The 18,924-nt window shown below is 44.1% G+C and overlaps 1 protein-coding gene across 1 annotated transcript; it reads right to left on the minus strand.

Annotated features, from left to right (window-relative positions):
* Positions 1-13,000: 13,000 nt before the first annotated feature.
* On the minus strand, positions 13,001-13,690 carry LOC139445366 (serine-aspartate repeat-containing protein I-like). The gene has a single exon (XM_071226502.1). The coding sequence runs from the start codon at positions 13,688-13,690 to the stop codon at positions 13,001-13,003; it is 690 nt and encodes a 229-aa protein (XP_071082603.1).
* Positions 13,691-18,924: the final 5,234 nt, after the last annotated feature.

Here is an 18,924-nt window from a genome sequence, read left to right on the forward strand (position 1 = left end):
ATAATAATAATAATAATAATAATAATAATAATAATAACAACAACAACAACAACAACAACAATAATAATAATAATAATTACCAATCATTATGGGAGGACGTGGTTTGATTAACGTTTGGGCTTTTCATGATATGATTGTTTTTTGTACTTTTGCACACATTTAATTGTCTGATGATCATCTTGTGAAGCATGTCAAGACTCATGATGAAAACAAGGCATTCCACAGTTTTCTAAAACGAGCCAAGGATGTGGGACATAATCTCAATGTCGGTGTTGATTTTGTTGATGGTTTTGTACTGCCCGACGGTACAGAAATGAATGTCAACCAAGCGAAGTGCCATATCAAGTTGGTCCAGACTCAGGTTTTAAAGGAGAAGCTATCTGAACGACCACTGCATCGAGTTTATGTGCAGTGTGTTGAGACGATCAGCAATCCTGCAGAGTTCTTTGCTTGGATGAAGTCGTCAGGCCTGAAAAGTGAAACAGAAGACTTTCTGTTTGCTGCTCAGGACCAGTCACTACCCACTCGAAACCGTCAATGTGTGATTTTGCATCAACATTTGAATATGAGATTATGTAATGAATTTAATGAGACTGTCCTACACATTGTCAGTGGATGCCAAGCTTTGGCACAGAGTATGTTAGACGACATGATGGTGTAGCTCGATCATTTTATTACCGTCCTCGCCATGCTTGTGGTTTTGACACAGATTCCCACCCATGGTACGACCCGGAATATGCAGAGGGCGTCATGGAAAATGATAAATACAAAATTATTTGGAATAGGTCCGTACACAGCCTCAGACAACAAAGTCTCCAGGCCAACAAACCATTATCTTGTTCTTTTTGATAAATCCAATGAAATCATTTTCATCATAGAATTTTCTGTCCCTTTTGACACACATGTGACTGACAAGATTCAGGAAAAACATGGCATATATGTGGAACTCACTTTCGAAATGTCACGCTTGCATCCCAAGTACCAAGTTGTCCGACTCCCCATTGTTCTCGGTGCCTTAGGTTTGGTACCTCCCAATCTGTTGACTGACACTGGGAGAGTACCCAGGTTTGCTACCAGGAATACAACCCTTCTGACAATCTGGGTAATGCAGAAGGCTACAGTGTTGGGGAGTCTTCACATTCTCTAGGTGGGTTTTGGCAAGGCAGAGCTTACTGGGAGAAGTCCCATTCGCTGTCTGGGCTGCGTGTAGAGGGGGCAAGGGCCCTGAGCTGATGATGAGCCTAACCAGCCTGAGACTGTGCCGGGACCACCTTAACCTGTTTGTTGCATTTATGTTTTTTTAATAATGATAAAGAAGAAGAAGAAGAATTCAACGCCGCTTTGAACAGTGTGTCAGGTATATCCGGACTTGTCAGCTTGATGTGGGAGGAAAGCATTAAGCTTCTAGCTAAGACGATAAAACGTTATCTTGACGCAATCCAGCAACTCACAGAACTTTCTGAATGTCTTCTGAACATCTTGTAGATTTAAACCAAGGATGTACACATATAACACTGGTGGATCCGCCCACTCCCTTTAGTCAGAGAGTCAGTGAGTTAGGTTTAGCGCCTCCCTGAACAGTATTCCAGTTATATAACGGCGTGTCAGCTTAATGTGGGAGGAAAGCCCGAAGTGATGCAGGTCTCAGACGTTTACCACTGTGGTGAAACCCACGAGCATGGGTATGGTGCTGACAAACCAAGAATCATAAACATGGTTACTCTTGGATTCGAACTCACGGCCAACGGACTCGACCCTGACATACGGATGAAAATGTACTTCGTTATCAGGATATGGAAGGGAACACAACAAAACCAGGACAATGTCTTGTTACCAGAACAAATCTGCACTCGCACACTGAGTGTATGGTTATTTAACACTCTCGTTACCTGATGATTTTCATATTTAGGACAATTTAGAAATCGCTAAATGGACCCAAGATGATGACACGATACATTAACCCCCACAGAGTGAGAACATCGCTGGTGTCTGGTGGTTCAAGAATAACATGGATGTCATTTTCACCTGATAATATCTCACTATAAATATGCCTTAATCAAGTTTAAAACACGATGCATACATTTGTACACACTGGTCTAGTATCGTTAACCCTTGAAGGCAAGTTCGCTCAAAATCGGCGTTTTATATGAATATAAATGATAATTGTCAAAATTTGAATCAATACAACTGCTAAATATTAAATGTTTCACAGTGTGTAAATGTTTTACGCTGATTTGTTGCCAAACCCAAATCACAAATATTGCTCCAATTTTCTCCATTATTAATTAATAAACCATTTGGAATCATATAAATACACAGAGTACACCTTACCTACCATTATGTAATTCGTGTAATAATTAATAAAGGTCTACACAACCGAACAGATTTCATCCCTTTCAGAAATCACACGTAGAACCGTTAGCGATTATATCGCTCTACCGACGAACAATTTAACCTGTTAGAGTGACCTCCCTTGTCATGTCCTCACGCGAGTACATGACAATTTGGACCCAATTGCTGTATTGGAAAGCCAAACATCAAGTCATTACTAGCAAAGTGGGCCCGAGGTCATATACCCAGATGCTAAGTATGCACATGCCTTAAGCCAGGGACGTATTTTGTAGCCGCACTGGGCGGCCATCACCCATTAATGGCTAGTTTCTTCAGCTGAGATTTACATGGTGTTGCGTACTCGCCGAGTTTAAATCAACAGTTTTGTCGCAAAGTATGTTTCGACTGTTAATGTCAAATTTGACGTTGTAAATTTAATTGCTAGTTTAAATTTATTTAACCTTGACATTAGAATTCTGGGATCCGAGATGAGCAAAGTGTCAGTATTGCACTTGTGTTCACAGGAAGTGCTACGTGAGTTCGGGCAAGGGCTAAAAATTTATTTTTTGAATGTTGAGCTCGACTGTTTGGAAAACACCTTTTTTTATTGATCCTTTTTAAGTACGGTAGGCCAGTAGGTCGGGGTGTTTTACTACCGCAAGACAAGAATAGACTGGTGCACGTCTTCAGGGACATCATTTAAATAATTATATTGCTGCAAACATCAAAATAGGAAAGAAATAGTGTGTGAATGTGTGTGTTTACGTTGTAACTGTGCATTTGTTTCACTTTGATCTATATAACATATGTATCAGTTTATTGTGGCATTTGTTACTCGTTTCAAGATAGATTTATTCACCAACAATCAAACATACATTATCTGTACCTCTTTAACAATATTTGAGTCCACATGATTGCGATCAAAGTTTTTTGCACGAATCCATGTTTAAGGAAGAAAAGTTAATGGATTTGAGCTTCTTTATTATGAGGAACACAACGTTTTGGAGTATATGCTCACTCCTTCATCGGGTGAAGGGGCTGTCGGGTAGCCTTGTGGTTAAAGCGTTCGCTCGTCACGCCCAAGACCCGGGTTTGATTCCCGACTGGGAACAATGTGTCACTTATATATACACCATATTGTGGGACATGAAAGTCATATTTCATATCCAAAACGTGGTTTCTATTAAAGGCAACGTGAGGCACTGCCAGGTGTCAGTGAAGGTTTTCTCAATATTAACACACACACACACACACACACACACACACACACACACACACACACACACACACACACACACACACACACACACACACATACAGACAGAGATACACACACACACAGGCACATAGATACACACACACACCACACACAGACACAGAGATACACACACACACACCACACATACAGACACAGAGATACACACACACACAGGCACAGAGATACACACACACACCACTCACACAGGCACAGAGATGCACACACCACACCACACCACCTACAGACACAGATACACACTCACACACACCACACAGACACAGAGATACACACACGGACAAAGAGATACACACACCACACACAGACATACATATACACACACACCACACACAGAGAGATACACACACACACACACACACAGACAGAGATACACACCACACACACACCATCTCTTTTCTCTTCCACATACGTTGTAGTCACGTGGTCTGAATGCAAATTAAAACTTTCACGTGCGCATGTAGGCTTTTCAATGATACCATCCGCTTCCCGTCGAACGCGTGGAAACACGAGATTTGGTTGCACGCGTTTGCCTGTGACGAATCGGAAACGCAATAAAAACCTTTCCGTTTTCATCAACCCATCCATATTTTTTGACCGTGCAAGTTTTGGATGATACGTGAGTTCGTCACAAGAAAATCAAAAACCCGCATCAAGACTTCCTGGGTTAACAAAGTTAACACAGTAGCAAGTTCATCTCCCAAAATAATCACATTAGTGTTTGTATGATTAATAAATACAGCTGATTCGGCCAAGCCACATCGAGATTTGATGAGAATGGTCATACGAAACTCGCACACATAATGTTGACGTGCCCTGAGTTCGTTACAATTACGTCATTCTGACAACAAACCTTGGTCCTAATTTGCTCGCTTACAGGTGTTCAACAAGACAAGCGACATGTCAGGTTAAAGGTTTACCCACAATCCGTGTTCGCCTGTTGTTGAGTTGATTTAAACCATAAACATCCCTATTCCTAGTTTAGACAAAGACAATTTGCTACCGATGTTTGTGGAATAAACACAAACTTGAACTTGGCTAGACGTCGAATGAGGAAGAACTGGCCATTTTTTGTGCTAGCAGAAGTGGGAGAGGATGCAGATGAAGAGAATCAAACGAGTACATTCTATTGTTTGAGTTTCTGTTTCCACGACGCTGCTGGGTTTGGTCAAATACAAATACCGCTCGGGATTTGAACCAAGATGTGGGTTCAGACTGCGGAAAAACCAATGTTTATGTCAGCTTTTTAACTTTTTACGCGCAACCTTGAAGTGGGTGAATATAGCTTCATCGATTAAATGATCAAATACAAACAGACGCGATTTCAAGTTCAAGAACACTCGCGACAGTATTTGTTATGCCGGGTTGAAATGGTCTGTGTATACCATATCTTCCTGAGTTGTCTGCCCTTGAATTTCCCATCACAAACATTGTCTGGGCTTTGTATTTGGAATGAGTAACGTCTGTTGGCTGGTACAAACGTATGCAATATGTTTAAGTGCATGAGCATGATCTTGCGCCAAACTAATTTGGGTGTGATCATGTTGATTGGGTGTTGAAATAGTGTCAGCTGTAGTTTATTCAAATATCAATAATGACATTACTGGGTGGTGTTAAAAAGAGCGTTCGGTTATGACAACGTGACCAAAATAAACCTCGGTGAAACGACAGGTGGACACCGGAAAAGACAATACACCCTCGGAGAAACAACAGGTGGACACCAGAAAACACACAATACAACCTTTGAGAAACAACAGGTGGACACCAGAAACCACACAATACACCCTCGGAGAAACAACAGGTGGACACCGGCAACCACACAATACACCCTCGGAGAAACGACAGGTGGACACCAGAAACCACACAATACACCCTCGGAGAAACGACAGGTGGACACCAGAAACCACACAATACACCCTCGGAGAAACGACAGGTGGACACCTGAAACCACACAATACACCCTCGGAGAAACGACAAGTGGACACCGGAAACCACACAATACACCCTCGGAGAAACAACAGGTGGACACCGGCAACCACACAATACACCCTCGGAGAAACGACAGGTGGACACCAGAAACCACACAATACACCCTCGGAGAAACGACAGGTGGACACCAGAAACCACACAATACACCCTCGGAGAAACAACAGGTGGACACCAGAAACCACACAATACACCCTCGGAGTAACGACAGGTGGACACCGGAAACCACACAATACACCCTCGGAGAAACGACAGTTGGACACCGGAAACCACACAATACTCCCTCGGAAAAACAACAGGTGGACACCGGCAACCACACAATACACCCTCGGAGAAACAACAGATGGACACCGGAAACCACACAATACACCCTCGGAGAAACAACAGGTGGACACCAGAAACCACACAATACAGCCTCGGAGAAACAACAGGTGGACACCAGAAACCACACAATATACCCTCGGAGTAACGACAGGTGGACACCGGAAACCACACAATACACCCTCGGAGAAACGACAGTTGGACACCGGAAACCACACAATACTCCCTCGGAAAAACAACAGGTGGACACCGGCAACCACACAATACACCCTCGGAGAAACAACAGATGGACACCGGAAACCACACAATACACCCTCGGAGAAACAACAGGTGGACACCAGAAACCACACAATACAGCCTCGGAGAAACCACAGGTGGGCACCGGAAACCACACAATACACCCTCGGAGTAACGACAGGTGGACACCGGAAACCACACAATACACCCTCGGAGAAACAACAGGTGGACACCGGAAACCACACAATACACCCTCGGAGTAACGACAGGTGGACACCGGAAACCACACAATAAACCCTCGGAGAAACGACAGTTGGACACCGGAAACCACACAATACTCCCTCGGAAAAACAACAGGTGGACACCGGCAACCACACAATACACCCTCGGAGAAACAACAGATGGACACCGGAAACCACACAATACACCCTCGGAGAAACAACAGGTGGACACCAGAAACCACACAATACAGCCTCGGAGAAACCACAGGTGGGCACCGGAAACCACACAATACACCCTCGGAGTAACGACAGGTGGACACCGGAAACCACACAATACACCCTCGGAGAAACAACAGATGGACACCGGAAACCACACAAATGACCCTCGGAGAAACGACAGGTGGACACCGGAAACCACACAATACAGCCTCGGAGAAACAACAGGTGGACACCGGAAACCACACAATACACCCTCGGAGAAACAACAGGTGGACACCAGAAACCACACAATACACCCTCGGAGAAACGATAGGTGGACACCTGCAACCACACAATACACCCTCGGAGTAACGACAGGTGGACACCAGAAACCACACAATACACCCTCGGAGAAACAACAGGTGGACACCAGAAACCACACAATACACCCTCGGAGAAACGACAGGTGGACACCAGCAACCACACAATACTCCCTCGGAGTAACGACAGGTGGACACCAGAAACCACACAATACACCCTCGGAGAAACAACAGGTGGACACCAGAAACCACACAATACACCCTCGGAGAAACGATAGGTGGACACCTGCAACCACACAATACACCCTCGGAGAAACAACAGGTGGACACCAGAAACCACACAATACACCCTCGGAGAAACGACAGGTGGACACCAGCAACCACACAATACTCCCTCGGAGTAACGACAGGTGGACACCAGAAACCACACAATACACCCTCGGAGAAACAACAGGTGGACACCAGAAACCACACAATACACCCTCGGAGAAACGATAGGTGGACACCTGCAACCACACAATACACCCTCGGAGAAACAACAGGTGGACACCAGAAACCACACAATACACCCTCGGAGAAACAACAGGTGGACACCGGAAACCACACAATACACCCTCGGAGAAACAACAGGTGGACACCAGAAACCACACAATACACCCTCGGAGAAACAACAGGTGGACACCAGAAACCACACAATACACCCTCGGAGAAACGATAGGTGGACACCTGCAACCACACAATACACCCTCGGAGAAACAACAGGTGGACACCAGAAACCACACAATACACCCTCGGAGAAACAACAGGTGGACACCGGAAACCACACAATACACCCTCGGAGAAACAACAGGTGGACACCAGAAACCACACAATACACCCTCGGAGAAACAACAGGTGGACACCAGAAACCACACAATACACCCTCGGAGAAACGATAGGTGGACACCTGCAACCACACAATACACCCTCGGAGAAACAACAGGTGGACACCGGCAACCACACAATACACCCTCGGAGAAACGACAAGTGGACACCGGAAACCACACAATACACCCCCGGAGAAACAACAGGTGGACACCAGAAACCACACAATACAGCCTCGGAGAAACAACAGGTGGACACCGGCAACCACACAATACACCCTCGGAGAAACGACAGGTGGACACCGGCAAGCACACAATACACCCTCGAAGAAACGACAGGTGGACACCGGCAAGCACACAATACACCCTCGGAGAAACAACAGGTGGACACAGAGGACCTTCCGGTAAAACATGTTAGGGACGTAAGCGAACATGGGTGAGTGGATGTTGTTTTACGCCGTAGCCAATGGTCACATCACGGCTGCCTGTATATAGCTGTCTGTTATTGTGTCTGTAATAATGGTGTGAGCGGTGGTTGATAGCACGAACATCGTTCAACGCCGTCGGGATTGACATACAACCAGTCGCACAGCCTTACCATCTCATCCCTTGTAGGATCTTACGACAGGCAGGAAGTACTGGGAACCTACTCTGACCAAGAACAGTGCTTGATTCACGAGGGGATGCTGAATGAACGTCCGGGTAATATGATGTGATACACGGTAAAAGTTGGCTGAACTTCCAGAGGTGAAGGTATGAAGCTGTACCTAACATCCGGGTAGTCTTCTGATGTTGAACGAACTTCCGGAAGTGGTCAAGTATGAATACACACAAGCTGACATCGGATGAACTTCCGGCGATCGTCGGTTGAAATACGGCTTGGTTTTTCATTAATTCCAAGAGATCATTGAACGAAACACTGCATTGGGTGGCCTACCGGATATCAGAGTAATTAGTGACCTGTGTCCATCTGAGACACTGTCCGTGTGTAATCAGTGACTTGTGTACACCTGAGACGCTGTCTGTGTGTAATTAGTAGCTTGTGTAAACCTGAGACACTCTGTGTGTGTATTTATTGGCTTGTGTCCACCTGAGACGCTGTCTGTGTGTATTTATTGGCTTGTGTCCACCTGAGACACTGTTTGTGTGTAATTAGTGACTTATGTCCACCTGAGACACTGTCTGTGTGTAATTTGTGACATGTGTACACTTGAGACACTGTGTGTGTGTAATTTGTGACTTGTGTACACCTGAGACACTGTCTGTGTGTAATTAGTGGCTTATGTCCACCCGAGACACTGTCTATGTGTAATTAGTGACTTATGTCCACCTGAGACACTGTCTGTGTGTAATTAGTGACTTGTGTCCACCTGAGACACTGTCTGTGTATAATTAGTGACTTGTGTCCACCTGAGACACTGTATGTGTGTAATTAGTGACTTGTGTACACTTCAGACACTGTCTGTCTGTAATTAGTGACTTGTGTCCACCTGAGACACTGTCTGTGTGTAATTAGTGGCCTGTGTACACTTGAGACACTGTCTGTGTGTAATTAGTGACTTGTGTCCACCTGAGACACTGTCTGTGTGTAATTAGTGCCTTATGTCCACCTGAGACACTGTCTGTGTGTAATTAGTGACTTGTGTACACTTTAGACACTGTCTGTCTGTAATCAGTGACTTGTGTACACCTGAGACACTGTCTGTCTGTAATTATTGACTTGTGTCCACCTGAGACACTGTCTGCCTGTAATTAGTGACTTGTGTCAACCTGAGACACTGTCTGTGTGTATTTAGTGACTTGTCCACCTGAGACACTGTCTGCCTGTAATAAGTGACTTATGTCTACCTTAGACACTGTCTGTCTGTAATTAGTGACATGTCCACCTGAGACACTGTCTGTCTGTAATTAGTGACATGTCCACCTGAGACACTGTCTGTTTGTAATTAGTGAATTGTGTCCACCTGAGACACTGTATGTGTGTAATTAGCAACTTGTGTCCACCTGAGACACTGTCTGTCTGTGATTAGTGACTTGTGTACACCTGAGACACTGTCTGTGTGTAATTAGTGACTTGTGTCCACCTGAGACACTGTCTGTTGGTAATTAGTGACTTGTCCACCTGAGACACTGTCTGTTTGTAATTAGTGACTTGTGTCCACCTGAGACACTGTATGTGTGTAATTAGTGACTTGTGTACACTTCAGACACTGTCTGTCTGTAATTAGTGACTTGTGTCCACCTGAGACACTGTCTGTGTGTAATTAGTGGCCTGTGTACACTTGAGACACTGTCTGTGTGTAATTAGTGACTTGTGTCCACCTGAGACACTGTCTGTGTGTAATTAGTGCCTTATGTCCACCTGAGACACTGTCTGTGTGTAATTAGTGACTTGTGTACACTTTAGACACTGTCTGTCTGTAATCAGTGACTTGTGTACACCTGAGACACTGTCTGTCTGTAATTATTGACTTGTGTCCACCTGAGACACTGTCTGCCTGTAATTAGTGACTTATGTCTACCTTAGACACTGTCTGTCTGTAATTAGTGACATGTCCACCTGAGACACTGTCTGTGTGTAATTAGTGACATGTCCACCTGAGACACTGTCTGTGTGTAATTAGCAACTTGTGTCCACCTGAGACACTGTCTGTCTGTGATTAGTGACTTGTGTACACCTGAGACACTGTCTGCCTGTAATTAGTGACTTATGTCTACCTGAGGCACTATCTGTCTGTAATTAGTGACTTGTGTCCACCTGAGACACTGTCTGTGTGTAATTAGTGACATGTCCACCTGAGACACTGTCTGTGTGTACATTTGTGACTTGTGTCCACCTGAGACACTGTCTGTCTGTAATTGGTGATTTGTGTCCACCTGAGACACTGTCTGTCTGTAATTAGTGACTTGTGTACACCTGAGACACTGTCTGTGTGTAAATTTGTGACTTGTGTCTACCTGAGACACTGTCTGTCTGTAATTAGTGACTTGTGTACACCTGAGACACTGTGTGTGTGTGTGTCTGTGTGTGTGTGTCTGTGTATGTGTCTGTGTGTGTCTGTGTGTGTGTGTAATTAGTGACTTATGTCCACCTGAGACGCTGTCTGTATGCAATTAGGGCATTCATCAACCACCGAATTGATTCCAGCATAGAATACGAGTAAACTAGCAAGTCGTGAATCAAACTTGCTGGGGCTGCCAATTGATCCCTCGTCTCGGTTTGAATATTTACCACAACATCAAGTTTAATGACACTTAGTCGGTGTCAGCAGTATCTGTGAAACCAAATCGAGTATTAAGGTCTCACTTGTTTAGCCAAGTGTTCCTTATGTTAAACGCATGTTAAGAAAGGTTATATATTTCAGCGAACCTTTGTCTATTCAGAACGTATACAGGCTCGCTCAGGAATTTGCAAGACAGAGGCAAGTCCAAATACCTGCTGTGTTCGTGTTTCTACCGTACAGACAAGAACAGTAGTTTAATGTTTCATCATTGACATGTACATGACATGTATTCATGGACCCGGAATCAGTAGCACACGTGAAACTGACATCTTTTGAAATGTACAAGTGTCCGTGTATGTATATATCCAGTCAAACGGTGCAGTGATCTGTTCAAATAGACAAAATCCATCGGTTATGTGTGGGACTTGACAGAACAAATATTGAACCAAATGCGATTGAAATAATTTGAAGCTATTTACCGCCATCAATAGAAAAAACTGACATTATTTAGAATAGGTTTGTTGACACAACGCTATTGACATGCGTGGTATAAGGTGTACAGCTGTTTGACTGATAGCGCTATTGACGCACGTATCGCAGATGTTGCGGAGGACATTCCTGGCGCGTTTCACCTGCGCTGGTCAAAGCCAGTGACCATGTATCGGACAATAGGCCGTCGTGTCACAGTTGTTGGATGTTGAAGTGTGGTTTAGCATCCGCACACTCAGAGGGCTGACGTGTATGTCGTTTAATTGAACAGGGCTATGAATAAAATCACTCTCTGGAAAATAGTGTTGTGTAGGTGAAGAAATACAATGGTGTTGATCTATTAAGCTTCGACCTTATGTTGTCGTATGAAGTATTGAATCAATCGGCTGATAGTTTTGGTTAGAAACGAAAGTGATGAAATAGAGTCAAGTCGATAACTGGAGCTCTGAAATAGGTTACGGAGAAAACCATGTTTAAACAGGTAGTGGTTAGATTTATTTATAGATCTTGAAATAAAGCGTATCGATACGATAAAGCGTGTAGGGTTTTAGTTAGGTAGCGCGAGTAATGGTTACAAAGTTTAAATGAGGAAATATATGTTGATTGTAAAACCTGCTTAAACTTTATCAATACGTACATGAGTGTGAACTTCTCTAGGTGATCTGTTATCAGAGGTGTGTCACTGTGTGTGTGTGTGTGTGTTTGTGTGTGTGTGTGTGTGTGTGTGTGTGCTAGTCCGGAGTAATTCCGATTTTATAGTGCTAGCCCAGAGATACCATGCCGCAGTTTAACATGAATAACCCACTCAGACACAGTATACTGACTCCGAGCCGACCAGTCCTTGTTTTAGCCCCTTAATGTCGATCGCCAGAGAGGGTAACAACAAGTACCATCTTTTAACGTCTTTTGGTATGACGCGACCGGTGATCGAACCCCGGAGCTTCCGCTCTCCGGGCGGACGCTCTACCACTAGACCACGGAGTTTGTCTTGTTATCAGTTCAGCGGACAGAGTGATGGTGACACCTCGCCATTGTGGTTCGTGTTAGTGCGTACGTGATGGTGGTTATACATCTTATCGTGTATGTGTTTTGTTTGTTTGTTGTTTTACACCAATGTCAACCACAGTCCGGCCACATCACGGCGCCATGTAGATTATCGAGTCTTGATCAGTCCAACCAGTGATTGGTATTATAAGCAACTTCCCACACCGTTGGGTTTAGGTGACGCGCTATTAATCAAGGCACCACTCGATCCATTCCTTCGCCTGTTAACGACAAGGACAGTTGGCTGGGTATATATTCTAATATGTTTTCCATCACGGGTCTCCGTCATTTCATGATCAGCTGTTTAGTATACAGAATAACGGTGAAATATATCCGATAGGTATATTGTTGCAGTTGATTCTTTTGTCTGTTTGTGATTTCCCTCGTTATGTGTTCTTCCCTCGTTATGTGTTCTTCCCTCGTTGTGTGTTCTTCCCTCGTTATGTGTTCTTCCCTCGTAATGTGTTCTTCCCTCGTTGTGTTCTTCTCTCGTTCATGTGTTCTTCCCTCGTTGTGTTCTTCCCTCGTTATGTGTTCTTCCCTCGTAATGTGTTCTTCCCTCGTTATGTGTTCTTCCCTCGTTATGTGTTCTTCCCTCGTAATGTGTTCTTCCCTCGTTGTGTTCTTCCCTCGTTGTGTGTTCTTCCCTCGTTGTGTGTTCTTCCCTCGTTATGTGTTCTTCCCTCGTTGTGTTCTTCTCTCGTTCATGTGTTCTTCCCTCGTTGTGTTCTTCCCTCGTTATGTGTTCTTCCCTCGTAATGTGTTCTTCCCTCGTTATGTGTTCTTCCCTCGTTATGTGTTCTTCCCTCGTTGTGTTCTTCTCTCGTTCATGTGTTCTTCCCTCGTTGTGTTCTTCCCTCGTTATGTGTTCTTCCCTCGTAATGTGTTCTTCCCTCGTTATGTGTTCTTCCCTCGTTATGTGTTCTTCCCTCGTTGTGTTCTTCCCTCGTAATATGTTCTTCCCTCGTAATGTGTTCTTCCCTCGTTCATGTGTTCTTCCCTCGTTATGTGTTCTTCCCTCGTTATGTGTTCTTCTCTCGTAATATGTTCTTCCCTCGTAATGTGTTCTTCCCTCGTTGTGTTCTTCCCTCGTTGTGTGTTCTTCCCTCGTAATATGTTCTTCCCTCGTTATGTGTTCTTCCCTCGTTATGTGTTCTTCCCTCGTTATGTGTTCTTCCCTCATAATATGTTCTTCCCTCGTTATGTGTTCTTCCCTCGTAATATGTTCTTCCCTCGTTATGTGTTCTTCCCTCGTAATATGTTCTTCCCTCGTTATGTGTTCTTCCCTCGTTATGTGTTCTTCTCTCGTAATATGTTCTTCCCTCGTTATGTGTTCTTCTCTCGTTCGTGTGTTCTTCCCTCGTAATATGTTCTTCCCCCGTTATGTGTTCTTCCCTCGTAATATGTTCTTCCCCCGTTATGTGTTCTTCCCCCGTTATGTGTTCTTCCCTCGTTATGTGTTCTTCCCTCGTTATGTGTTCTTCCCTCGTTCACGTGTTCTTCCCTCGTTCACGTGTTCTTCTCCAGTTCATGTGTTCTTCTCCCGTTCACGTGTTCTTCTCCAGTTCATGTGTTCTTCCCTCGTTCATGTGTTCTTCTCCAGTTCATGTGTTCTTCTCCCGTTCATGTATATCCATATCTATGTATATCCATAGATGTATTTCCCTCGATTCGTGTGTTTCTCTCGATTCATGTGTTTCCCTCACTCGTGAAGATCCGGGGTAGAATAGGTCTTCAGCAACCCATACTTGCCGTAAAAGGCGACTATGCTTGTCGTAAGAGGCGACTATCGGGATTAGGTGGTCAGGCTCGCTGACTTGGTTGATGCATGTCATCGTATCCCAATTTCGTGGATTGATGCTTATGGTACGGGTACGTTAATGTAGTGAACTGAGGGCTTACCCAAGTTATCTCCCTTGGATACTTTGAATCACTCAATTGTCTGATCAGACTCGATTAGTTGCAGTCCGCCGTCATATAGCTGGAATACTGCTGGGTGAGGAGTTAAACAACAAACAAACAAACTTTCACTGATTTCAATACCTCCCCTGTGTATTTTCTCCATGTATTACAGTATTTGTTTAGATGTGTCTACCCCGACGACTTGGGTCGCTGCTCATAATATCAATCACAGGTCCGTCCGCTCCAGATTCGATTAACTACAGCCGACATAATTTTGACTGGAATAATTTCAAGTTCACCGCTTAAACATTACCAAACTGACCCTCCTGTCTATTCCTTCTCGTCAACTGAGTTTTGTCATCCATGCTGGTCCTCGCAGTAGTATTGGGGAGAAAACCGCACTCACTCACTCACTCACTCACTCAACTAGAGAGCGTTGAACGCGTGCAACATCGACCTCGTGTGTCTCTGGTGTAGGCCTGGTTTACATTAAGCAGGTGTACCGCAAGTCTATCGACAACCTCAGAGTGAGATGCCACACTGGGATGTGTTTTGTAATGAACAGAGGCCGCAGTTAACACAATACCATCACAGTTGGAAACAACAAACAACTTCAACGCTGCTAGTGTCATAACAAGGGATAGATAGCACCCATGGAATTGCACTGCGCACATCCATTGTCCAACGATCCTTGGCGAGGAGCTTTGCGTGGATAAACCCTCTAAACCCTCCCGCCGTTAGCGCATACCTCCACGACGAAATCGCATGTTAACAAGGCCAAACATTTTAGAGATGCGTTTTATTGTTGTAATAAAAATGAAGTCGGTTCGGTTAGACAAAGTGGGTGGTCGAATGACCTTTGTCTCTGTCCCGACCAACACAATGACCAGTGTTAGTTTAAAGGGAACGGCTTATAGATTATGGAGAGGGGATATTACGGACAATTAAAGGGATTTCGAGATGCCATTTTTCCAGACTTTCACAGCGAAAGAAAGGTAGGGCAATCCGGGTAGGTGGATAACGGTAGTGTTTAAGATGGGGATGAGGCGGGGTGCAGGGTGGTGGGGGTGTAGTGTGGTGGGGGTGTAGGGTGGTGGGGTGTAGGGTGGTGGGGTGTAGGGGGATGGGGGTGTAGGGGGTGGGGGTGTAGGGTGGTGGGGTGTAGGGTGGTGGGGTGTAGGGGGATGGGGATGTTGGGTGGTGTGGTGTAGGGTGGTGGGGTGTAGGATGGTGGGGGTGTAGGGTGGTGGGGGTGTAGGGGGATGGGGGTGTAGGGTGGTGGGGTGTAGGGTTGTTCGGGGTGTAGGGGGTGGGGGTGGGGGTGTAGGGTGGTGGGGGTGTAGGGGGTGGGGGTGTAGGGGGTGGGGGTGGGGGTGTAGGGTGGTGGGGTTTAGGGTGATGGGGGTAGCAGGGTGGTGGGGGCGTAGGAGGGGGTGAGCTGAAGATGGAATGCAGGAGCGTGAGGGGTAACCCTTAGACAATGATCCATCTACACGTATATACCAATCAACATTCTGTGTCAAACGTAAAAGGTAGGCGGATACCTGTTTGGGCATCGAGGCCTTTAATAACACATGGCTTACTGGCGCGGGGGTGCGTGTGTGTGGTGTGTGGTGTGTGGGGGGCGGGGGGCTTGAAGATGGTGTTGGGGGCAGTGCGGTGTAGAGTGCTCGGGGTATTTCAGAGATATAATTAACGTTGGTAAAGAATGTTATGTATTTGGCTTACAAATGAAATTACTGCTTTGAGTGTTGGTTGACAACATGAATACATTTTTACATCCTTTATTGATATTTTTAAAATGTTGTGGACTTGTAGAATGTGTCAACACAAATCTGTGTGATATTGTAAGATCACCGAATCACTGTCTGATGACGCAATCATAAAGACATGTTGAGTTTACTTACTGAAACGTAACGTTATATCTTATCCTTATTCGGCATTTTCAGAAACTGCAGTTTCAGTGAGTGCGTGAGTTTGATTTTACGCCGCTTTTAGCAATATTCCAGCAATATCACGGCGGGGGACACCAGATATGGGCTTCAAACATTGTACCCATGTCGGGAAACGAACCTGGGTCTTCGGCGTGACGAGCGAACGCTTTAACCACTAGGCTACCCGACCGCCCCACAGTTTCAGTGAAGACAGTTTCAACTTCTTTCTTCTTTGGATACGATGATTCTGTATATGATAGAACCTTTATCAAGTACACTTGTTTATCGTACACACATCTCTGCCGAAGCCTCACAATGAAAGAGTATAGATTGTGAAATCCAATTCACTTGTCTTGGTCAACATTAAAGCTAGTTTTCCTTCCTCACTTTTTTTTTAAAATAAAAAAGACACGATTTTACAGTTAGAATTACAGTACATTGCCGCGTGGTGGGGCTTAGGGTAAATGGTGTCAAGCAGTTCAGTACAAGATAGTTTTATGCACAAGTTTTAACAGTATCATACTTTAAAATTCTATCCTAACAAACCATGAGACTACAAAGGCTACAACATATTCCTATCATTGTGCTATCTGTATTGGTGTATTACTGCCAGTTAACAAAGTATAGCATAAGACTCCTTATTTAACGATATAGCTGTTGATATTATAATGTTGTAATTTTCCGAGTGTCCCGATCAGTTCTTTTCATCGTTAGTATCATTTAAAACCAATACTCTAATCAAGATCAAAAATAATGTTTCACTATATTTTAATGTCAAATTATGATACAAACATTAAACGATTTTCATATGTTTATTTCAAAGACTGTTAAACATTTGCTCTCTAAAAATATAATGACGTGGAATTATTCAGAAATGATTTAAGCTCTGTACATAGTGTAGATTATGAGAAGAATACTCAACAGGCGATAAATGTCGAAAAGTACAAAATCTCAAATTTTAGCAGTAAACATAAAAAACCCAGTCCTCGTCACGTTGTGCCCCCTGAATAACTTCGGTAAAACAACCCAGCATATCTGCAGCCTAGAATGCCCCGAGAAACCACAGGCTGAACACTTAGGGACTTGTTGAAGGTAATTCGCCAAGTCGACCATGGTGTATATCCCTCTCATCGCTCTAAGTAAAGAAATACCTCAAAGGTTTCCCACAACCGTTTTATCTGAAAGCCAATCTCTATTTATACAGTTTCTGTCTCCAAACCACAATCAATCTTGGGTTCGCCCAACCTCCGCCCAAAGTTCGTATTAATACAGTCTTGTGGTATCATTGTGTGCCCATCTTTTCATGTCGGCCTCAGTGTGGTGAAGAAAAAAACCTTAAAGACGCGAGTTTTCGTAAACAAACCCCCAAGCAACGGACTCCGCCATCGTGTTCTTTTCTTTTAATTACGAAACCTGATTACGACTTTGCGGTCGGAGTACATCTCCGCCGTCTGCGATATAGTTCTCGCATTTCAGGCTTCTCCTAAGTTGGTTGCGCTGTAGACAGGCCACTGCGTCTGAAGTGATCGAATTCTTCCAACATGGCATTCTGTATCTGCACCGCTTAACCTAACCCCATCCGCCGAGTGCAAATAGATCCATACTGGCCTGCGGAGTGATTTCTCGCATGAAGCACGCGCTTTTTCCAAGGATATCGCCGACGCTTACTTTATACAGGTGGTTTTAACATGACAGAGGTTTAAATTAAATCAGGAACAGAAATCTATAAATTGTGTGGGCGCAACCAGGAAAAAATGCAATGAATCTAAACATACGCTTCTCTCTGTGGGGCGCAGATAAGACGGGCGCAGCCTTATTCAACAGGTGTCGAGTGAAGATGGTGTTTGTGGGAATGTTGTGCGCGATGCTGGGTTATTTCAAGCAAATGATTAATGTTGGTAACGAAAATAATGTGTTTGGCTTTCAAATGAAATCACTTCCTGGCAATGTTATGTGTTTCGGAGCATGTACACACTTTACACCAAGAGTTAGTTTTTTAAAGATTTATATTCATGTAAACTGTTTTTTCACAACTATATGTATAATATTGTTATATCAGAATCAATCTTTAATATTATTGATATATTACTGATTTGGAGAATATTCGAACCTAAGCATATGTTTTTTTAAGAGTGGTCGAATTATTTACGAAACGGTCATTAAACTGTTTGAACAAGTACATTAACGGAGCAAATTTACCTCTGACTCCGATGATGTGGATCGATGCTCGTGGTATCAATCACTGGATTGTCTGGTCCAGACCCGAATATTTACAGACCGACGTCATATATAGCTGGAATATTGCTGAGTGCGGCGTTAAACAACAAACCAACCAACAACTTCTGATTCCAGCGTCGAGTTCTTGTGTATGTTTCATTAAACTCTTGAACCTGGAATCCTTCTCACTAATTAGCTCGCGCATCATATTACCTAAACATGATCATTAAAAACAAACTGAAATATTGAACAGAGCATCCATCAGTTTGAAATGCCACCAAAAATTCTTTAACATAAAATAAGCAATTATATATCTGCAATTAGCTGAGGGGACAAAAAAAATACAACGAAATAGACAGCAGCA

The sequence above is a fragment of the Haliotis cracherodii genome, unplaced genomic scaffold (genome assembly GCF_022045235.1).
Source record: "Haliotis cracherodii isolate W230 unplaced genomic scaffold, xgHalCrac1.p SCAF_10, whole genome shotgun sequence".
NCBI lineage: Eukaryota > Metazoa > Mollusca > Gastropoda > Lepetellida > Haliotidae > Haliotis > Haliotis cracherodii.